Consider the following 24191-nt stretch of genomic DNA (forward strand, 5'->3'; position numbering starts at 1 on the left):
GTTGAGGTTCTTAGGAACTACATGACAAGAATTTTTTAAAAAACTCACACATCAGTTCCACAGTCTTCCATGGTGCAACTATTTTTTTTAAGTTTTATTTTATGCCACCATCCAATTACCCAGAAATAGTTGCTTCACTTTCTTCATACATTAGAAGGGGTACGGGTGCTTCTCATTACATGATTCAAGCTTTCACACCAATATAAAACTTGTATGTATTAAGTCTGACTGCATCATATTGCAATATAAAGAAAATCACAAATTAAATACCTGGGAAGGAGAAGCAGATGCAGCATCTTTAGAAGAACTTAGAGGAGATTCCAAATGACTGGTGCTGGTGACATTCTGAGATGAATTTAGTTTTCTGTAAAGATCACCCATATTCCAGGTTACAAGGAAAAAATCAAGAAAAAGATGCTCTAATAGATCTTACATTATTTGGGAAGAAAGAAGCCTGTTACTTCTCAAACAATGTATTCTTTTATTGCTACCATTAAAGAAAAAGCTTGAACTTACCTAGAAAGTACTAACTCCAATGACTGTTTATCTATCTCATTGTATCCAGGCCAATCTTTTTGGATCTCTTTAAATACATAATCCTTCAGAGTGTAAGAGTTGTCCTTGGGATTCAAGTTGGCTACCTACAAATATATATTTAAAAATACAAATATTAAAAGCTATCTACAAGTTACAATACTAGAAAAGATTGGACAGTTTAAATATAGGTTGAAAATATAACCATGAAAAAATGTATCCTGTATTTTCTAGCCTTCGGCTTTAAAGGCAATAAAGGACAGACCTTTCATATAGTGAAAATTTTGGCATACAAAAAGGTTCAATCTTGGGTGTGTGAATTTAGGTACTTATAAAAGAATGGCCTGATTTTTCAAAAGATCTGAAGATCAATGTACATTAGTCAGGCTTATTCATATTTACATGACTAAATACAAATTTAGAATTCTAACTTTAAGTGTTCAAGTTCGAATATTATAATTCAAGTGTTTATTTTTCCTGTATTTCTAATGGAATAGCAGCCAACACAGTTCTGCTGATATCAATGATATTAGATCACAAAAAGAGAAAATTGGTACAGCTTTAGGAATAGTGGTAACTCATACTGCAGTGCCAGCAAGAACAGCTTTTTTATCTAGCCAAATGACTATGACAAAAATAGGTAGCTTTTCTTGTTTCCCAGAGACTGGGTCATGGAGTTTAGTACATTCACACTTCCTAGAAACCACATGAAGTTGTTGCATTCCACCGGAGAGTGTCAAGATAGTACAATACTTGATTCAACACTAAATTTTCCCTTTAATGAAAAAGGGACAAAAACTGTTGTAAGTTTAATGAGTGACTTTTTTTTTTTTTAAAAGTATACCTAAAACGTTTTGGTTTAATGAAGATGTAAGGCAATTTCAGCCATGTGTATCAAACACATTTTAGTCATGCAAGGGTACAAGTAAAATTTTGCAGAAATGTAACTAAGAAGGGATGTACATGCCCTGTTCCACACCTAATTCTATGATAAGCCCCAAGCGTACATGCAAAACAGATATCCATGAATTCCAGGAAAAAATATTGTACTCATAATTCCATACTAATTAATGCCTTGTTGTTTGTTAGCATATACATCCTATTAATGCTCTGCTTTAAGACAGCTTCTGATAGGTCCCCCTTCCTTTCCTGAAGAGAAATACATTGTGTATTTGAAAAGAGTCATGTTGGTAAAAATCCATGCTCACTGATGCCTGCCACATCAAAGCATTAATTTGGCAACTTTTCCCCTTCAAATCCCATTTTAGACCTTCAAACTGTACTATTTGTAACAGACCTCTGAAGTTCAGAAACCGGGCCTTTGCCTGTTACTCCTAGTCAAGATATTAAAGAGAGCCTGGTAGGCTGAAAAGCATATGGACACAATCGTGATTTATGCAGATTTGCCCTCCCCTCCCAAAAAGTTTGGACTAAGTCTCAAAGAAAGAGGGTATCTGAATGTGTGCTAGTGGATCAAGTACGTTAGGTATGTTTTGTATTGTTCCATGTCTCATTTTTAAAGTGTTTTATGTATTCTGTCACAGCTGGTTGTGATATTGTATTTCAAAAAACAAATACTAGGACTTGTATATGCCTATATTTTGCCTGTAAAGACTTTTAGTGATCCACCATATTGTCTGAAACAAATAAAATCAAACTAAAATCAAAGAGAGCAGACACATTTGTTAGGAACAGCAAGGTAATAGTAGTACTTTCAATAAAAAAATGTTTTCTTACATGTGCAAACAGTAACTATGTTTAGCCTCCCAGTTTCAGCCCCTAGCTAAAAGTTAATACACTTGCGTACTCAAGACCATTTATGGCAGGAGTGGGCAAACCTTTTGGCCAGAGGGCCACATCGGGGAATAGAAATTGTATGGTGGGCCATGAATGCTCACAAAATTGGGGTTGCGGTGAGGGAGGGACAGGGGATGAGGAGTTTGGGGTGTAGGAGGGTGCTCTGGGCGGGGACTGAGGGATTTGGAGAGTGGGGGTGCGGGGGAGAATCAGGGCTGGGACAGGGGTGTAGGTTCTGGTTGGAGGTGCGGGTTCTGGGGATGAGAGGTTTGGGGTGCAGGAGGGTGCTCCAGGCTGGGATCGAGCGGTTTGGAGAGCGGGATCAGGGCTGGGGCAAGCTCCGAGCAGCACTTACCTAAAGCAGTGGCATGTCCCTTCTCCGGCTCCTAAGCAGAGGTGCAGCTAGGTGGCTCTGCATGCTGCCCCATCTGCAAGCACCGCCCCTCCAGCTCTCATTGGAGCGCATAGAAGCCAGAGCGGGGCCATGCTGCAGCTTCCCGGAGCTGCATGATGCGGCTCCTGACCCTGCGCCCGGGCTGGAGCAGGGCTGAGCCGTGTGCTGTGGGCTCATGGGCCAGCTTAAAACGGCCCGTGGGCCATAGTTTGCTCACCCGATTTATGGTGTAACACTTTCTAATAAAAGGTCTATAGAACTTTGCTGATGAAATGATAGCATTACTGAACTAAAAATAAAAACTTTGTAGTGTGGAAATAAGATGAGTTAGCATTATACTGCTAGCTTCTGAAGGCCAAGTAGTAATTAAAGCACTTTGCATGGCACACTTTTCTGAGAGGTGCATGCGCTGGGGACGTAGCAGGCATTGAGACAGCTATTCCATACCACAGTCATGGAGGAGAATGGATTGGAGAAAAATCACTGAACCCATCTCCCCCTTCCCCCACTGTGCACTTATGCAGGCCTAGCCTTTAGAATTTTACGTTAGCATCAGTAGGTTCTACAAGGGGATGGGAGTGTTATGGTAAAAAAGATACAAGTACAGCTTATGACTAAACTATACAATTAACTGACATCTGACCTTGAACATTTTAACAAAAGCACTATTCAAACTTTCAGTTTATTGTTCTGGCAGATGTTCAAAGTTTATTAGCGATCCCTTTCTTTGATCCAGGTTAAAAACATGTCAATGTTTCATCTAGGTCCAATTTCTTTGCTATGCAGCTACACCATGGCTGACTATTCAGAATCTGTCATCCTAATCTCTTAGAACTATTACAGTAAGATACAGAAAATGACAATTGCTAACACTTTAAAGGTTGCATAAAAATACTTCAATCTACATACACTTAAAATTTACATAAATTTAATCTTACTGTCTGAAAAACTGATTTAAGCATATTTATTATTGCTCAATTCACAAATGGACAACACTTATTCCTGGTTTAAAAGCCAATGAATTAACCATTATGGAGATGGAAGTTACAGTAAATATGTATGAAAAGAATTCTGTAAGTGGTGGATTAAGCCATACCAAAAATTTTTAATTTTAAACTAAAGCCTATTTTAGAGATGAATAAAATGAAGTGAGACTAAATTTACAGCATTCTGGTAGTCAATGTGGGGATAGGCAAAGCAGAGTGTTAAAAAGGTATCCCAGCAAGCATTTTTTTCCCCAACAACTCTTTATAACGGGACATGAAATGAGAACTCAACCCTTTGAGTCCAAGAGCATGCCTAAAATTACAGAACGCAAGCTTAAGGATAATTTTGGTGAAGAAAAAAATCCACTACCCTCTCCAAAAGAACTAGAACTCTGCTACAAAAAAAAGTTACGTTCATGGAGAGAACAAAAGATGAACACTATATATTGGGGAAAGAGTCAACATGGCTTTTGCAAAGAGAAATCAAGCCTGTCCAATCTATTAGAATACTTGGAGGGGGTCGACTAATATATGGACAAGGATGACCCAGCAGATATAGTGTATCTGGACTTTTCAAAAAGTCTTTGACAAAAAGCCACACCAAAGGCTCTTAAGCAAAGTAAGCAGACATGGCATAAGAGGGAATGTCCTCATGGATCAGTAACTGGGTTGAAAGATAGGAACCAAAGGAACAGATGGTCAATTTTCACAGTGGAGAGAGAAAAATAGCAGGTTCCCCCCCAAGGATCTGTACTGGGAAGAGTGCTCTTCAACTTATTCCTAAATGGTCTGGAAAAAGAGTAAATGGTGAGATGGCAAAGTTTGCAGATGATACAAAATTACTCGAGAGCGAAGTCCAAAGCTCACTTGAAGAGTTACAAAGGGATCTCACAAGACTGGGTAGCAAAATAGCAGATGAAATTCAACGTTGGTAAATACAAAGTAATACACATTGGAAAACATAATCCCAACTAACTGTACAAAATGATGGGGTCTAAATTAGCTGAGGTCTAATTAGCTGTTGCCACTCAAGATAGATCTCGGAGTCATAGCTAATTCTCTGATAACATCTGCTGAATGTGCCGCACCGGTCAAAACGGCTAACGGAAGGTTAGGAACTATTAGGAAAGTTCATAATAAGAAAATATCATAATGCTACTATATAAAACCATGGTACACCCACACCATGAATACTGCATGCAGTTCTGCTCGCCCCAGCTCAAAAAAGATATTAGAATTGGAACAAGTACAGAGAAGGGCAACAAAAATCATCAGGGGTATTGAACAGCTTCCATCTGAGGAGAGATCATGAAGAGAGGGACTGTTCACCTTAAAAAAGATGACTAAGGGGGGGGATAAGATAGAGGTCGATAAAATCATGAATGGTGTGGAGAAAGTGAATAAGAGTGTTATTTACCCCTTCACATACCACAAGAACCAGGGTCACCCAATGAAATCAATAGATAGCAGGTTCAAAACAAACAAGAGGAAGTACTCCTTCACATAATGCACAATCTGTGGAATTTGTTGCCATGAGATGTTGTGAAGGGCAAAAGTATAACTGGATTCAAAAAAATACCACGTTCATGGAGGAGGAGATGTCCATCAATAGCTATGAGCCAAGATGGTCACGGATGCAACCCCCTGCTCTGGGTGTTCTTAAACCTCTGACTGACAGAAGCTCGCAGTGGATAACAGGGAATGGATCACTCGATAAATTGCCCTGTTCTGTTCATTCCCTCTGAAGCATCTGGCACCGGCCACTGTCAGAAGACAGGATACAGGTTAGATGGACCATTGGCCTGACCTAGTATGGCCATTCTTATGTTCTTAATAGAGGTTAAAGAAGTGAAGGAATAATGACGACTCCAGACAGAACTGTAATTCACTCAAGGTGCTCCGACATCCAAAGCTACCAGTGCACAGCTTAAGCAGTGTGTGAACAGTGCAGTGTAAAAAGGGATTTCTTCAATTTCACGGCTATCTTTGCATGCATATACATACAAGAAAGTGTGCAGTACATGTGTAATGTTACAGATATATTTTCTTTTGCAAAGAGATATGAAGTTCCTTCTAAAATATCATTCATGTTTTTAGTGAAGAACGAACTATTTAAAGAAATTTTCTTTGACAGAAAGCAAACACCAATATTTTCATTTACTGTAACATTTAAATAAGAGTTTCAATCCCAGGATAGCTAGTTAAATATTTTGTAATAGAACTCAATGAGGTTAGGCACCAACTTATAGGCCACTACTCTTGATTATGCAGATTTTTTCTCATTTAAACATCACCCCCAAAACAGCTTTCCTCTTTATAAAAAGGGCTAGTAAACTCGTCAATGGAAACAGAAGTTCCTTAGTGAATTAGTCTGAACAGTTACGAGAAGAAAAGTTAAGAGAAACTATGTTCACCAATTAAGCAGCTTGGAGTAATAAAAAAGAGTAAGCCTCCTGGGGAAAAAAACTGCAGTAGGGAAAAGATAGCTAAAAATATACCCAGCAATTGTTCCCTATCACTCATGAAGAGCTTTAGAAATCTTCAATAGTACAAACTTCCCCTATAAACTCATTAAACTTCCAGTTTGTTTTGAGTACTTACAAAACAGGGCAGCTTTTCAAGAAGACTGTCGAAGAGCGAATATCAATAAATGTGTCTGCCATTCACCAAAGTGAACCCTCACTTTTCTAGATGAAATATGGTAGTAAAATCCTGAACTGTATTAAGAAACAACCAGGAAAAGGAGCAGAAAGAGCAGAAAAGACATCCTATCCAGATGTTCTCACCTGCTGAAGGATAGCTGCAAGGGAGTTCTTGTCTTTTTGATTAACGCCATCTCTCTGCAAGCGAGCAAGCAGCTCTGGTTTCTTGTAGGTCTTCAGTGCCAGTAAGTGAATCACCCTGTCTCTATATGGTCGCTGAGAAACACTGTTGTTTACGTGGGTCTTTCGTATTGTATTTGCAGGATTGATGGGTGTTGACCTTTTCCTCTCGGGCACTGCATCTGGAATACTTTGTGGTGCTTTCCGAATCTGTACTCTTTTACCTAAGTCCAGAATTCAAAAAGGGGGAAAAATTAATAGCTCGTCTGATTTATAAACATCTGATTTTTCCCAAAGTTTAACTCCGAGTGTTAAATGTACAAGTATTGTTTAGTCCAAGGAGGGTATCATAAAATGCATCGTTTTAAGAACTCAAAAAGTTGGATATGAAATTACTCAAATGCAAATGATATTGCTAGGAGGGCAAGATATGTTGCTCTGTTATGCAGAGGCATGCCTTCAATATTTTCTTAAGTAATTTACAGGCTGAGAAAAGTTCAACATCAAACTAATGGGATATTTTATATTTTAAATGAGGACAAAACTCATATGAAACTAAGTACTTCCTGTGACTAAAATGTTCTCCATTGGTGCCTAAGGAACCCAAATCTACATATTAACAGCACCATGACTTGGAAATGAATATACAAGCCTGGTTGTGCAATTGGGGAAAAAAAACAAAACTTACATTCAACACCATGTACTGAATTGATTAATGGAGTGTCAGATCCAATCATTGGTGCCATACAATTTCAAAAATGAAACTATTTTGCCTCCATTACCCAAACAATCCATGTAACTGACCTGACATTTCTCACTAGAAAGAAACTGTCAAATGCAACACCTTTGCAAATCAAATCCATAGAAGTTTCAAAAATGCTCTGTTTCTAATAAAAAGTTTTACATGCCTAGAAAACATTGCTTCCCAATAAATTCAGGTGCTGCTGCAAGTTTGTAAAGGCACCCCTCCAAAGATAATGAAGTAAACATGTTCAACAGCTTACTTAATCAAACAGGCTATTTTTCCATAAAGATAAATGGTTAGTAGCAATAGCTCTTCCGCACCAGAATCAAAGCAAAGTGGCCAGGTATTCTTTTTTTAGCACTTAAATATTTACCACTATAGTCAGGACTCAGCATCAATATATCTAAGAACTTTACTGTAATAGGTTTACTATTTTGGCTCCGATCAGAGACTTGCTAAAAGCTGATCATTCCTCCAAACCCAATTCCTTATAAGTTTGGTACATAGAAGAGACTTTCAGGAACACAACAGAGTGGTCCCATCCGCAGTCTGACACCTTCTGTGCTGTTGAAGAAAATGAAAATCTCAGGGGAAAAAGAGCATCAAGCTGGAGCGGAGGGAAACTCTCCCATGGCTGGGACCCTCCTTCCAGATGATGTCATGTCATGTCTCTCACACTGAAGATGTCTCATTCTGGACACTCCCAGAAGGCTAGGTAATAGTAAAGGTGGACACGATTATCACAAATATAGATAGCTGGGTTTATGATGATCGGGAGAACCGCATGGTAAATTGCCTGCTGGGTGCAAAGGTTGCGAACCTTTAGACATATCTAGATAGATGTATGTGCAGTGCTGGGGAGGAGCAAGTGATCATGATACACATAGATGCCACTGACATAAGGAAAGGTAAAAAAAAGAGGTCCTGAAGGCCAAATTTAGGCTGCTAGGCAAGAGATTAAAGTTCAGGACCTCCTTGATAGCATTCTCTGAAATGGTTTCAGTTCCACACGCAGGGCCAGTTAGACAGGCAGAACCGCAGGGTCTCAATGTGTGGATGAGATGATGGTATTGGGAGGATGGTTTTAAATTTATTAAGAACTGGGGAACCTTCTGGGAAAGGAGGCGCCTATTCAGGAAGGATGGGCTCCACCTAAACCAAAATGGAACCAGATTTCTAGCACGTAAAATTAAAAAGGTTGTAGAGGAGTTTCTAAACTGAGGGCTGGCGGAATGCCGACAGGCATAAGGCACATGTGGTTCAGATGGACATCCCTTAGGGGAGGATTTATTGAAGGGGATACTATATATCCTATGAAAGAGGTGAGGATAGAAGTTGATAAGGTACAGGCAGGAACTGAAGAGAAACAGTCAAACAAAAAAGGAGTCCCATTCAATTACAACACATGAAGGCAGACAACTAAATACTGACAAATATTATAAGTGCTTATATAAAAATGTAGGTCTAAATATCAAAAGGGGTGAACTTCAGTGCCTGTTATTAAATTAGAATCTTGATCTAACAATAGGCATCATAGAAACTTGGTGGAATGATGATAATCAATGGGACACAGTAATACCAAAGTACAAATATATGGGAATGAGAGCAGATTGCACTGGTGGGGGAGTGACACTATATACGAAAGAAAGCACAGAGTTGAATATACTGAAAATCTTAAATGAAGCAAAACTTCCACAGAATCTCTCTGGATAGAAATTCCATGCTTGACTAATAGGAGTATAGCAGTAGGAATGTACTGCTATATCAACCATCTGACCATGATGTTGACTGACTGTGCAGTGCTCAGGGAAATTAGACAGGCTACAAAACCTGAAACCCCAATAGTAATGGGGGATTTCAACTATCCCCGTATTAACTGGGAATATGTCACCTCAGGATGGGATACAGAGATAAAATTTCTAGACACCATTAGTGACTGCTTCTTGGAGCAGCTAATCTTGGAACCCAAGAGGGGAGAGGCAATTACTGAGTTAGTTCCAAGCAGAGCATAGGACTAGGTCCAACAAGCGAACATACTTGAACTGATCAGTATTATCAACCATAATATATTTAAATTTAACATCCTTGTAGGGAGGAAGAAACCAAAGAAGCACACCACAGAAGCATTTAACTTCCAAAAGGGGAATAATAATGAGGAAGCTAGTTGAATGGAAATTAGAAAGAACAGTCACAAGAGTGAAATGCCTGCATGCTGCATGGAAACTATTTAAACACATCAGACCAGGGGCTCAAACTAAATGTATACCCAAATTAAACACACAAAAAAAGTAAGAGGACCAAAAAAGGCCACAACAGCTAAACAGAGTAAAGGAAGTGGGTTTTTGTTTGGTTTTCTTTGGGGGGAGGGGAAGGAGAGGGAGAGAATCCTTTAAAATCGGAAGTCAAATTCTACTAAGGAAAGCAGAAAGGGGCATAAACTCTGGCAAGTCAAGTATAATTAGGCCAAAAAAGAATTTGAAGAGCAACCAGCAAAAGATAACAAAAATATGTTAGTTTTTGTGAGTACTTCAGAAGCAGGAAGCCTGCCAAACAATCAGTGGGGCCACTGAACGATCAAAGTGCTAAAGGAGCACTCAAGGAAGACTAGACCATTGTGGAGAACCTAAATGAATTCTTTGCATCAGTCTTCATTGCAGAGGATGTGAGGGAGATCTATTCTTTTTATGGTAACAAATCTAAGGAACTGTTCAAGAGTGAGGTGTCAATAGAGTAAAAATTGATAAATTTTACAGTAATAAGTCACCAGGATCTGATGGTATTCACCCAAGAGTTCTGAAGGAACTCCTATGAAATTGCAGCACTACTAACTGTGATCTGTAACCTATCGCTTAAATAAACCTCTGTATCAGATGACTGGAGGATCGCTAACGTAAAACTGATTTTTAAAAAAGGCTAGAGGCGCGATCCTGAAAAGTACAGGTCAGGAAGCTTAACTTCAGTATCAGAAATCTGGTTGAAACTATAGTAAAGAACAGAATTATCAGACAACACATGAACAAGGGGCCACCCAATGCAATTAATAAGCAGCAGATTCAAAACAAACATAATGAAGTATTTCTTGACACAACACACAGTCAACTAGTGGAACTCATTGCCAAGGGAAGTTGTGAAGCAAAAAAACATAACTAGATTAAAAATAATTAGAAATGTTTATGGCTATAAACATCAATAGCTATCAGCCAAGATGGTCAGAGACGCAACCCCATGCTCTGGATATCCCCAAACCTTGACTGCCAGACGCTGTGAGTGGATGACTGGATGGATCACTCGACAACTGTCCTGTTCTGTTTCTTCCCTCTGAAGCATGAGGCACCAGCCACTGTTAGAAGACAGGATACTGGGCTAGAGGGACCAATAGTCTGACCCAGTATGGCTGTTCTTATGTAGGAAAATAGAAACCTGAGAGTGTTACGACTCCTGAGGCTCTGGCCTCTTCCTTCACAGAAGTTAGATACTCTTTAATCCAGAAAACAGGTTCTTAAATACTTTCTTTGACAACAAAACTTCACACAAAACCACTCCATTTACGGTACGAAATCAGCTATGTTGGCTGTCATCTCCTGGAATAGTAAAAATGTTTCCATTTTGCAGTGTAGACTAACCACCATTTTTAACTATTCCTAGAATCACATTAATGTCTTAGATCTGCACTCCTGGTTTCAAAAATAACCATAACTATGTGAACAGATACATCTTTGCATTTTTAGCACAACAGTATTAATTAATGAGTCATTTTAGTTTCACACAATTGTGATCAGTTAAATTCCTCATTGCAACCTAGTCTTAAATCTGTAGTGTATTAAGATCCTTCCATACCCATACTAAAATGTCAGCCTATCATAACAGGAATTAGAACTATCCTTGTCTCAGCTTCTTCAAGAAGGGAATACCTACGTAAGGTTGAAAATTCAGTGGAGCTGGGGATATACTTCCTGCGACACTGACATAGGGCTGTTGAACCTAGTTTTTTATTTCTTTGTGATAAGCACACTCATCTAGAAGCTTGACGACACGATTTATAAGACTTATGTAGCCATAGCGAATGGTGTGTTCAAAAGAACACAATTTTAAGTAAATAGGTGAATATTCCCTCAGAATGTTGAAAATGGAATAAAATAGTAAAAAACCCACTGTCATCTCAGTCGGTAAAGCAACAAAAGGTTGTTCTTTGAAGGCAGTCTACAGGAAGAAGGAATTTTGATCCTCACTGTACAGAGGAGCAGAAGACAGTTCCAGTACAAGCAAATATGCCTTCCTGGAGTCTACAGTTCAGACAGCATATATTCAGTTTTGCGTTTCAACAGGCCAGGTAGGTGCCTATTTAAGATGGCTTGCTGTAGGCCAACTCAGCACTGCAGTATAACTGGACTTGAGTGTTAAATGCAGGCAGCGAAGTACTGTTTTAAGATTTAAATATCTTGCTCTTTCTTTCCAGATTTTCAGAGGTCACTGCTGGATGAAGGAGGAGGAGGAAGAAGAATGTGGAAGCTGGAGCACAGCATGGTGAGAGTGCCTCCTGAGGTCATTTGCTCTACACGTTAAGGGAATTCTACATTCCAATATGGCAAAATTCACACCCAGATATTGTTACTAAAGAGGGTCACTACAGTTGACTAGATCACTAATATGAATAAGGGAACAGGGACTTCAGGCTTATGTTATTAACGATCAATTTGTAAGCACCTAAAGGATAATAAAATGGTAAGTAATGGTTAACATGGATTTGTTAAGAGCAAGTCATGCCAAACAATGCAATTTCCTTCTTTGATAGCATTACTGATCTACAGGATGGGGGGAAGCAGTGGACATGATCCCGATTTTCACAAGACTTTTGACATGGTCCCACTTGACATTTTCATAAGCAAATTAGGGAAATGTGGTCTAGATGAAATTACTAAAAGATGGGTGTACAACTAATTGAAAAAACACTCAAAGAATAATTATAAATAGTTTACTGTAAAATTGGGGTGATGAATCTTCTAGTGGGATCCCATAAGTGTCAGTCCTAGCTCCAGGACTATTTAACATTTTAATTAAAGAATTGGATAATGGAGTGGAGAGTATGCTTATAAAATTTGCAGATGTCACCAAGCTGGGAGGAGTTGCAGCCACCTTGGAGGACAAGATTAGAATTCAAAAGGACTCCGACAATTGGAGAATTGGTTTGAAACCAACAAGATGAAATTCAATAAAGAAAAGGGCAAAATACTTCACTTATAAAGGAAAAATAAAATGCACAAATACAAAAGGGGAAGAGTTGGCTAGGCTTTAGTACTGTAGAAAAGGATCTGATGGTTACAGTGAATCACAGACTGAATATGAGCAAACAGTGTGATTCAGTTGCAAAAAGGCTAGTATTATAGGGTGCATTAACAAGAGTGCCACATGTAAGACACAGGAAGTAACTGTCCTGCTTTTGACAGGAGCACTGTGTCCAGTTTTGAGTGCCACATTTTAGGAAAGACGTGGACAAGCTGGAGTGACTCAGAAGAGCAACAAAAATGATAAAAGGTTTAGAAAAACTGACCTGTAAGAAAAGGTTAAAAAAACTGGACATGTTTAGTCTTCAGAAAAGACTGAGGGAGGGACCTGATAACAGTCTTCAGATAGTGAAGCTGCTGTTTAAAAGGGGATGCTGATCAATTATTCTCCTTATCCAATGAAGATAAAAGGGAGAAGTAATAGCCTTAGTCTGCAGCAAGGGAGATTTAGGTCAGATATTAGGAAAAGCTTTCTAACTATAAAGGCAGCCAAATACTTGAATAGGTTACCAAGGGAGGTTGTGGAATCCTCATCATTGGAGGTTTTTAAAAAAGATTTATTTGACCCTGCCTCAGCATGGGAGTAGGGGGGATAGACAAGATGACCTGTTGTGGTCTCTTCCAGCTCTGCATCTCTAGGTTCTGTGATCTTGGTACTATTTCAAACCAGCTTCAGACTCTGCCTAACCACCATGCATGGAATGGTTTATATTGTCATGGATCTCTATATAATAAGAGCAGAGTTTTTGAAGCACAACAACCTTCAATTATAAGTACTACAAAATCCATAGGAAGGCACCAATTCTGTGATCCTGCCAGTGTTTTCACAAAAGCAAAGAATTACTGTCCCTGGTAAATCACTAAATCTAGCTCCCATTATAACCCTGCTAATAAGGTGGTCAAGCTACTATCAGAGGAAACTGCGTTCTTGCTAAAAGGATTTTTAAATCAAGATACATGCATCACACTGCATACAGAATTCACTTTTCTGTTGCTCCTAGGTTTATGATCTTGTATACCAAACCTTCACTGTGTCACTTTTCCAGACTACAGGTTAAGGCAATATTGATAGCTTTATGAATTGAAACACTGTAGGTCAATCCATGAACACATGTACTATTTAAACAACTTGTAATGGTAGTTACAAACAATGAGACTATGAAGTGTCTAAGAAGGGAAGAAAATAGTCAAGGAGCACAGAACTGAGGAAATGGATGTACAGGGTTCTGGGAAAGAATGGAAATCCAGGAAGCATGTACTGGGGAACAAGGAGGAAGCATAATAAGGGAGAAAAAGGAAAACGAGCGAGTGGGGCACTGTGAATAGATGTGAAGCTGTGCTACCAAAAAAACTGAGATGCTCTGATGTAAGCAGTGTCAGTAGACTAAACATTTATGATCCTGAAGATGGTCAGAATTACTACCTTCTAATTGTCTATTAGATTAAAAAGTTAGATACAACCATACCTACAAATGGCCCACCAGGTTTTATGACCTTTGTACTGCGGTTGCGAGATTCTTCTTCTGCCTGGGTCATGCGTTCTCTTGTCATCTGATAAGAGTCGTTTGTTGCACATACTGTAATTTTATCCTGTATAAATCCCAGACAATTGAGCTGCGAGGCTCCAGAACTATGAAAGTATTAAAAGAAAATACAGTTTCAAGAGAATAAGTACTTTATTCTGAACTCAAACGTATCAATACAGAATAAAAATTAGGGGCATTTATGGCAAATCTTAATGGGCAAAAAGGTGCATTTTTCAATCCCTCTAGGCTATGACACACCTAGCTATCATCTAACACAGCTTCAAATGTGTTTTATGGCATCTCTACACAGATGTTATACCACTAACCATACAAGTACAGTTAAATGGTAGAACACCCCACCCGGCGTGGACACAGTGATGCTGGATTAAGACAACGTTATACTGCTATTAGTGGTTGTAAAACAGGATAGCCATTTCAATTAAAAAAGTCACCTGTCTAACCAAAAGAGTTATATGGTACCAGAACGCTACATAAAGCGTGCCTTAAGCATTCAGAAGACTTTTCAAATTATGCTAAACTCACTCAACTGAGTTAACGTAAGTGAAAAAGTGACTTTTGGCTGTCAAAACAGGGCCTTAATCATTCATGAAGTTCTAATTAACTCTCTCCAACCTTTTAAGGAAAACCATCAACCTAATTCTCAGTGTCAATTTTACCATTACCCGTAGCCTAAGATTTCTCTAACCCTTCAGTTATTAAACAATTCTATTTCTCAACTTGCTTAGTTTGTGTATTTGACTGCACATCAGAGAGTCTATTTTCATAGTTTACACATTTGTTTCTGTGGGTCTTACATATAACAGGGGACAAATGTGAAAAACAGTGAAATGTAATAACAAAACCACAAAAACTCAAGGGCAGGTGTAGTACCTTGTAACTTGTGTATTAAAAAACTGACTAGATGTGAAGTTCAGTGTCCCTTCAAGCATTATAGTGTGCTTTAAGAACAATGAAGCCTACATACCTGGATTAAAACTGTGCTACTCCTATAAATATTTATAGAGACAGTTGTTCCTCAAACAGTTTTAATATAAAAGTTCCTGTTCCATACTGGGCAGGGAAGACTATTCAAATTCAAAACAATGACGATGTTTTAAACACTCTGTGACAAGTACAGCATAAATGCCTAGTTAAAACCATGCTAGTTCCAGTGGTATCTGAGTAGCTCTGATCCCACAAAGGACAGTGACTCTAGCTGACCTGCAACATTTCTGAAAGCAACTCCACAATTCTCTGCTTAATGTTCCAAATAGAATGGGTAAGGAACATTCAGCACATCATTTCTCCTTCACTTACCATTTTATTTTTAACTCCCCTGAAGTCATGCCAGCTAGGTCAAGCTCAGCTTTAACAACCCAGAATACATTTAAGATTTCACAGCTACTAGAGTGCCCCACTAGAGCAGGGTGCCATCTCTACTATGGACAAAATTTAGTTGTATTATATAATACTGTGTAACTTCCAAGTTCTTTAGTTTGTTATATCTCAAAGAATGCACTAGAATATTGAAAAGCCAAGGTAATATCCATTCCATTACCCAAGGCAAATTGCACCCCCTGGGTTTGACTTCTTGAATGCTGTCTCTAGCCTTCAATTGGGCACAGTATATTTTTTCAAGTTATGATTCAGTTTATCCTTTGGCATTTTAACACCAAAATATTCATGTTAACGAATTTCTTGATAAACATTTTAGTTATGTCTTAAACAAAAATAAGTAGGGCACGCTATCACTTACAAAATGGCCACTAATGGTTAATAATTGTGTGTGTGGCCTAATGAGAGTGGAGTGGGAGAGAGAAATAAAGGAGACAAGGGACCAGAGAAGAAAAGGGACTGCTGGGTAATTCTGCAGCCTGGGTTGGCCAATTGGCAACTCCAAACCATGGCAGTTTAAAGTTTAAGCTTTTCAACTCCAGTGATGAAACTTCAGGATTTTTTTTTTTTTTTAAAAAGTGTCAGTTGCATTTTCCATCATAATTCATAGGATCGTCTCAAAACTGAACAAATTAAACACTGTGTGAAATTCCAACAAGAAGTTTCTGCACAAGTGTTCTAAAACCATAAAATAACTGGTATGTTGACTCTAGTAGTTTTTCTACACAGGTTTAAGAACTTCAGACTTTTAGCACTGCCTAGATTGAGAGTAGAACTATGTCATCTATGCCCATGTATAAGCATGGCTGTTTATTTGCAGAGTTTTAGCTCAATTTCCCTGATCGGTCTGCATAGCTGTTTGTCTGCAATACAAGTAAATTACAAGTAAATTGCAACACTGTAAATTACCAAGGGAGTTGGTCTATAAGACAGGATTCATCTACAGTACCAGAAACACCATTTTCTTTGGCCCACTTGTAAGTGTCTACTCCAGAATGGTACAGCAATCTTGCCTGCATAGATGCAAGTGAATAGTATAAGCCTTGTTGCAAACCCAACCATACAGCGTCAAGGAATTGCTGGGTTTCAACCAGCCCCTGAAACAGGGTAGTCATGCAATTGTGGATAAGATTTTTAACTAGTGTAGTAGTTCTTAAAATCCTTATCCATCATGGTCAGAGAAACCATGCTAGAATGCTGCCAGGTATAGCCATATTTAAACAGTAATAGCACTGATCTGATCCAAGCATTGACAATACTGCCTACTTTTCAAGTATGGCACTAGTGAGGTGAGAAAGTACTCAGAGGTTAGTTTTTGGAAAGCAAAACAAAAACAGTGATATGTAAAAGCAGATATTTATAGTTTATAAGAGACCATACTCTTAACTAGAGGTTATATTTTACTTGTAGTTTGAAGAAAAAAGTTTTACAGCCTTTCACTGTTTCTGTTCTATAACACACAACGAACGTATTATTTTCTTTTAGGACAAATTTAAGTATTGCTTACCTTGAGACAGTTTGCTGGACACAATCAAAGCTTCCCTGAGGATTATCTTTGCCAACATTTGACAAGTAGAAGTTAAAGTTATGCACTTCATTTGGGAGATCAGCTTTAGGAATTTTGACAAGCTAAAAGATAAATATAAACTGAAGTTTTACATGTGCCCATCAATGTGATTTGTATAGTACTTTTTTTACACTTTAAATCCAAGCGCAATGATAAAGTGTACTTAATATTTGTAATATGACTGACACTCAAATGATGAAGATATGATAAAATGAGTTAACTCTGGCACACTTTCCTCTCAAAAATAATCTTATCAGGACACAAGACTATACCTATAGTTATACAAGTTGAACCCTGCTCACGTCTACAAAAAACAGCCCTAATTCAGCATGGCACTTAAGCACTTATTTAACTTTAGTCATGTGTAGAGCCCAACTGACTCCAACAGGACTATTAGTGTACTGAAAAGTTAAGCATTGATTAGGTGCATTACTGAATAAGCAAAAGCCTTATTGTTTGGCTAAGCAAGCAAACAGAACAACATAAGTAGAACCTACAGTACCTTGTTTCCTGGCTTTTAAATGACAGTTAATCTTAGTGGAATTTAGACAGGACTAGATTTCTAGAATAAAAATCAAGGCACAAACCAAGGATGGGAGGAGAGAAAACAGGAACATTAATGATAAGACTGTTAAAAATAGCTTAGTTATATGGATTTGTTTAAACTCTCCTGGACTAAAAGCTGGTCAGACAAATACTTATCTATTTTAAATCATGTTGCTTGTAAAAATACAAAATACACATAGCTTTTTGTACAAGAAATCACATGATAAAACTTGCTTTCCTGGTTCAATACACTCATCCTATGCTTTGTGCATAGTACAGAACATTCTGTATTCTGGAGATTTAAAAAGTATCCGTTTCACGTGATCAATAGAAAAGCAAAGCCATGTGATGCATGCTTTAACATGCCGTTCTATAAAAGCAAAAATAAAGCAGATGGTTTTGAGTAGTATATATTTTAAGTTAAACTTTGCAGTTTGACAAACTCTTATTTAAGAGTGGAATCTATTTGAAGGTTCAACACATTAAATAACCTATCCTGAATGAAAATGTTTACTTAAAAGCAACATTCACAATGCCCTTTTTGGAATCCTCCTCTGGTACACACCTTTTATTTTGCTTATAAAATTGGCCAATAGTCATGATTGGTTTTAAATCACACATTGTACTAGTTGTGTAAATTTTTTCCTTGAAATGAAAGCCTAGGAAAAAAGTCTCTGCCATTTATGATTTGATTACCCATGTTGGACAGAGTATAGCAGCATCTTGGGACTACTGCTGGCCTCCAGAGAGAAAGATAGGGACCAAACCTGCACACTACTCAGCTATTTATACTCAAAACATGTGTATTTGTCCTATTCAATAGAGCGCTATACACTAAAGAGAAAGGATTTAACTGAAGTAGTTTAATTAGCAGATACAAATCTTGGATTATGTATCAGAACCTGTTATAATAGTTTATCTTCCCAACTGGGAGATTCCCATCAGCGATAAAAAGACCTATTGTAGAGGCCATTTTTGATCCCGTATCACAGATTTATCTTAAGAGTCTGCAAGACTACTATAGAACACTAAAAATATTACTGTGCAGAATTTTTTTCAGCCTACTATTGTTCACTAATTACTATAATTGAAATAAAAATATTTTCCCAAGTTTACTGTGTATAATCTGATAGCATTGTGTCGAGTCAGTTTCATGATCTCCCATTTGTATGGTCTTTTTCACATTTTAAAGACTGATTGTAAACTCAAGAATTGGCAGAGTTCAGATGCAGGCATGGTACCTGAAAATATTTAAAAATAAAACAGACTAATTTTTATTTGTGTGTCCCTTGCATGATTGATAATTCTGTATGAAATTCTGTGAGATTTTGACCTAAAGAGTAAGTCTCCCCCTCCCCACACACAGTTCCATGTACTTTGCAGACTGTTTTGGCTTTCTCCAAGCTCTCCATTGATGAGTATCTTCCTTCCATTTAAAATTATACTTCAAGAGTATTTCCCCCAAAACAATTAAATAGATCGAAGCAGATGACTGCAGCCACATATGCTTCGAGTTTACTTTGAAAGTGTATACACCTTAATATATTAATTGACAGTCTTTAAAAAGTGCCTGGTGGAGACACCACATTACACAGTAGAAGCATTTACAGAATAAATATTCCAAAACAGTTACTGTGGATAGTACAGAAGACAATACCAAGATGACATATCTATCCATTCCTTCTATTACAGTTTGAAGGTTGATGCATTTAATAGAAAGGACAGTTATGCAGGAGTTGTTCATCGGGGGGGAGGGATAGCTAAGTGGTTTGAGCACTGGCCTGCTAAACCCAGGGTTGTGAGTTCAATCCTTGAGGGGTCCATTTAGGGATCTGGGGCAAAAATTGGGGATTGGTCCTGCTTTGAGCAGGGGGTTGGACTAGATGACCTCCTGAGGTCCCTTCCAACCCTGATATTCTATGATTACGTTGCTTCCCTCATCGCACTAGCATTACTTCAGTCTCATCCACATTAACTGTCAACCAGCTTCTCTTCTGGGATCTGGTACCCCAAATGTTATATTTCTTTTTTTTACAACTTCAAAAATAGTCTCTGCCTTTGTACCCACAGGTAAAACTCTGGTCTGCTCCTTTAGTATCTCTCTCATTTCTGGCCTCTTGACTTTCATCTGTGGTTTAGTCAAGATACTACAGCTGATTTTTTTTCCGACGGACATTCTGATAGTTTTCAGAATGGAGAGAGGTAAATAGTGCCCCCCGCCCCCCCCGCCAGTCCTATTCAACATATTCATAAATGATCTGGAAAAAGGTGTAAACAGTGAGGTGGCAAAATTTTCAGATGATACAAAACTACTCAAGATAGTTAAGTCCCAGGCAGAGTGCAAAGAGCTACAAAAGGCTCTCGCAAAACTGTGATGGGGCAACAAAATGGCAGATGAAATTCAATGTCGATAAATGCAAAGTAATGCACATTGGAAAACATGAACCCAGCTATACATATAGAACGATGGGGTCTAAATTAGCTGTTACCACTCAAGAAAGATCTTGTGAGTCATTGTGGCTAATTTTTGAAGACATCCACTCAATGTGCAGCGGCAGTCAAAAAAGTGAACAGAATGTTAGGAATCATTAAGAAAGGGATAGTTAATAAAACAGAATATATCATCATATTGCCTCTATACAAATCCATGGTATGCCCACATCCTGAATACTGTGTACATATATGGTTGTCCCACCTCAAAAAAGATATAATGGAATTAGAAAAAGTTCAGAAAAGGGCAACAAAAAGGGGTATGGAACGGCTTCCATCTGAGGAGAGATTAATAAGACTGGGACTTTTCATCTTGGAAAAGATGACTAAGGGGCGATATGATTGAAGTCTATAAAATCATGACTGTGTGGAGAAAGTAAATTAAGTGTTATTTATTCCTTCCCATAACACAAGAACTAGGAGGGTCACCAAATGAAATTAATAGGCAGCAAGTTTAAAACAAATAAGAGGAAGTATTTTTTCACACAACACAGTCTGTGGAACTCTTTGCAAGAGGAGGTTGTGAAGGCCAAGACTATAACAGGGTTTAAAAAAAAAAAAAAAAAAAAAAGGTAAGTTCATGGAGAATAGTCCATTAATGGCTATTAACCAGGACGGGTATCCCTAGCCTTTGTTTGCCAGAAGCTGGGAATGGGCAATAGGTGATGGATCACTTGATTACTTGTTCTGTTCATTCCCCTGGGGCACCTGGCATTGGCCACTGTTGGAAGACAGGATACTGGGCTAGATGGACAGTTGGTCTGACGGAGTATGGCCGTTCTTATGTTCTCACTATCCCTTGCCGAGTCCTGTAACTTGACTTCCTACTTCATTCCGTACAGCGTTCAAATCAGTCCTCACATACGGAGCCTTGACTACTCTATTGTCATCTTTTCTTTTCCCCCAACCCTAGTGCACTGTACTCTGTCAGCTCCACTAGCCTTACCCAATAATTTCTCTCTTCCTCCCATTTTGGTTTCATGGCTTTATGCTGTACCTTCACATGGAACAGCTTAACTCCTCCAATAAAACAAGTGACCTCTCCTCTTTCAAGAAGCTCCCTTTAAAACTAGGCATTTCCCTAAGTCAGGATTTAAAGTAGTAACGTTAGAACATGTTGACTACTGTGTGCTGAAAGCCTAGTGTAGAATAGACCGTGTCTACTTTAATGTGAGCTAAAATGGCTGGGTAAAAAGCCTGGGCTCTTAAAAATTAGACGGCTAATTTAATCTGTAATACGCGTTCTGTTGCGGCTGATCTGTTAGTTATCTGTCCTGGTTTTGTAAGGAGATGAATTTAAACTCAGACTGGTATGTAAATGTCAAGTCATTGTGAACATCACAGAAACTTTACTACATATTTTTTTTTATTAGTTGTGCTTTCTTTAAAATTAAATAATCCTCAGAGAACTTCAGTGCACGAGTCAAGGACTTCTGGGTAATCAGAATGAAAGTACAATGTTTCAACGCAAGATAAACTTTTGGACATTTATACTGTTTGTTTTTCCTATTTGATGTACACTTAGCAGAAGGTCAGAGAGCCATGATTTAAGAATTCTTCAGTCAACACTTGTGTTAGCAGGAACAGCTTGCATGTTCTATTCCTGGCTATCAGGAAGCAATATGTTTTTTGGTTTTAAGTTCTATTGAAAGACTACTGTATATACCAAACTGATTAATCTTTTTTACAATAAAATAAATCCATGTAGATACTTGGTATGCAATGCATTTAAAAAGAATGTTGTCATATTCCCCTTACATCTCATTCCCACAGATTTCCAGATTAGCAAGTACTGTATCTCCATATGCCAGAAAGCATAGATCCAAGGTGGTACAACCACCAAAATACATTATCTTTACCTCCTTCTGAAAACAATGAAATCCTTGCCTCAATAGTTATTAGGCCTACTTTGTCCTTACTATTTCCCAGCCCCCCAAAAAGGCAATAAAAGATTAGAAAGTTCTGCAAAGTTCTCTGGATGTACATTCCATACTATCACCAAGGTCTTGTCCAGACTAGGAAAATAAGTAGTATTTATATACAAGTTAGCTAACATGATTTTCCCCCTAGTGCACAGTGAAATTAACTGTCTATCCCTCTACTACTGTCCTCTCCCCTCCAGTTCACACTTCAACAGGTGGGTCTCTTCAAGGGAGAGTTATTTAATCTGACATTTTCCCAGCGAATAAGTACTAGTGTGGGAGACCAGAGCCTTTATTTTTTCCTCCTGCATCATTTCCTCTCATCCCCACAAACCTATAAGTGGGATATATCTTCCTTCCCATTGTTTTCAATAAACATGTATTCCAAAGCATGGACAATTCCTTCAGTTACCATTTTGTACAGCGTACAATGCAATGTGCAACTGCTACTCCTCAGAAAGATTGGGCCTCCATCAAAGTACCGGAGGGGATCTCCCATAACCCTTTGCTCTCCTTGGACAATCTCTAACACTTGAAGCAGGAAATTCAGCCTTTGTTTCCAGCTGCCGCCTCCTCCTCCAGGCAAGTAACTCAGCTTCTCATCTACATTCAGCCCAAGCCCACTGCCAAGACCTTGTCTAAGTGCTTCTCTCAGTTCATCTTTTGTATCTACGTTGTCAGCTAAACTGTGCCCAACAGCACCCAATCCTGAAAGCCAGGAAATTTTCCTAGACAATGCATGTAAATACAGAAGCAGCTTAAGCAGTACTGCTGCACTGGGGTATGTGAGAAGAGGTAAAATTGGACCTACCCCACTTTGGGACTGAACTATATAAGGGAGACACCCATTTTACCCTCAGACCCCATTTGGTGCAGCCCCTCCCCTTAGCTATACTGTGTTTTGGAAAGACTGCAGGGAAGAGCCAACCAGAGACTGAAGCCAGCATAGCAGCTGCACAGGCACCTTCAGCTGGGACCAATGGACAGATATTATCTACAATTTTGACTGGACTTTTTCTGCCCTGTGCCGACTGGCTGTTTGCTTCAACCCCCTCTAATCCTGTCTCAGGCTTGGTCTACATTAGCAATTTATGATGGTATAAACTATGTTGCTCAGGGGTGTGGAAAATCCACACTCCTGAGCGATGCAATTATACCAACAACTCCCAGTGCAGAAAGCACCTCTTAGGAAGGTAAATTATCTAGGTAGTGTCTTCACTGATATGCCACAGCAGCTTTTTAAATGTAGACAAGCCCCCAGTCTCTTCACCCTAGCCTCATTCCACACCTCTCTTCTGCCTTCCTTTCCTCTCTTTTCTCACCTGCTCTTTCCCCCTTGCTCCTCTCCCTGCCTTTCCTCTTGTCTTTCTGTTTAGACAAATCCCTCTTAATGAACACCGAGTTAACCAGTGGAGCAACTATGGAAGGTAAAAGAATCTTGGGCTGATTAAAGACAGTGTGTCTAAACATTCAGGGATTACTAGAATCGCAAATATTTTAGTCCAAAATTTGTGTATTACTTTGATTAACAGAGGAAGAGTATGCAGAGGTGGCCAATTACAGGGTATTAAAAATTAATTAGTGCTGAATTTGGATCTTTTATACTTTACTGGATATGAAAAAGTTTGTATTTTTCTGGAGGTGACGGGATCTATATAGGAAGTGAAATGAAACTGAACATGAAAAGGGAGAAATCCATACTTAATTAGGCAGCAGTAGAAGAAACTGTTTCTGGTACCACTCACTCCTAAAGTTTGCAATTTGGGCAAGGCGGAGGAGAAAGGAAGGTAAGATTCAGTCACATTTGTATGAAGATTCACCACACCAATTAAATTAATCCCCTATTTACTCACCTACAGGAAGTGTTGAACTGGAGGACTGAGTTCCTTGGTTTAAAGAAGCAAATCTATTTTCTCTGCATGACTTAAGTCCTTTTAGAAAGAGAGAGGGATGGGAGGGTGGCACACAAGGAGCTTGTGGGGTAGAATGGAGGAATGCAAGGAGCCCCTGGTGTATGTCATAAGATTGTCCTACAGAAGCTACAAAGTGTGTGATCCTCTAGTGCAGTGCAGGACTGTGAGAGAGTGAGACTTATCTTGGAAAGGTAGGAGTTTTAAAACGTAGAAAAAATTGGAGGGTTTAGTGGATAATGAGCAGACCCTCCTTTTAGTCATCTTACTGCACA

General features: G+C 38.7%; 1 protein-coding gene across 2 annotated transcripts in view; it reads right to left on the reverse strand.

Moving 5' to 3' along the window:
- Nucleotides 1-24191, reverse strand: part of ELL2 (elongation factor for RNA polymerase II 2) — a 66506-nt gene that overhangs the window by 20486 nt on the left and 21829 nt on the right. For both annotated transcript variants that reach the window (XM_075128589.1, XM_048850583.2), the window contains exons 3-7: nucleotides 16989-17110; nucleotides 14027-14190; nucleotides 6498-6757; nucleotides 517-641; nucleotides 271-364 (exon numbers count right to left, since the gene is read on the reverse strand). In XM_075128589.1, coding sequence (XP_074984690.1) covers nucleotides 271-364; nucleotides 517-641; nucleotides 6498-6757; nucleotides 14027-14190; nucleotides 16989-17110 — 765 coding nt within the window. The remainder of the gene's footprint in view (nucleotides 1-270; nucleotides 365-516; nucleotides 642-6497; nucleotides 6758-14026; nucleotides 14191-16988; nucleotides 17111-24191) is intronic.

The sequence above is a fragment of the Caretta caretta genome, chromosome 5 (genome assembly GCF_965140235.1).
Source record: "Caretta caretta isolate rCarCar2 chromosome 5, rCarCar1.hap1, whole genome shotgun sequence".
Classification (NCBI taxonomy): domain Eukaryota; kingdom Metazoa; phylum Chordata; order Testudines; family Cheloniidae; genus Caretta; species Caretta caretta.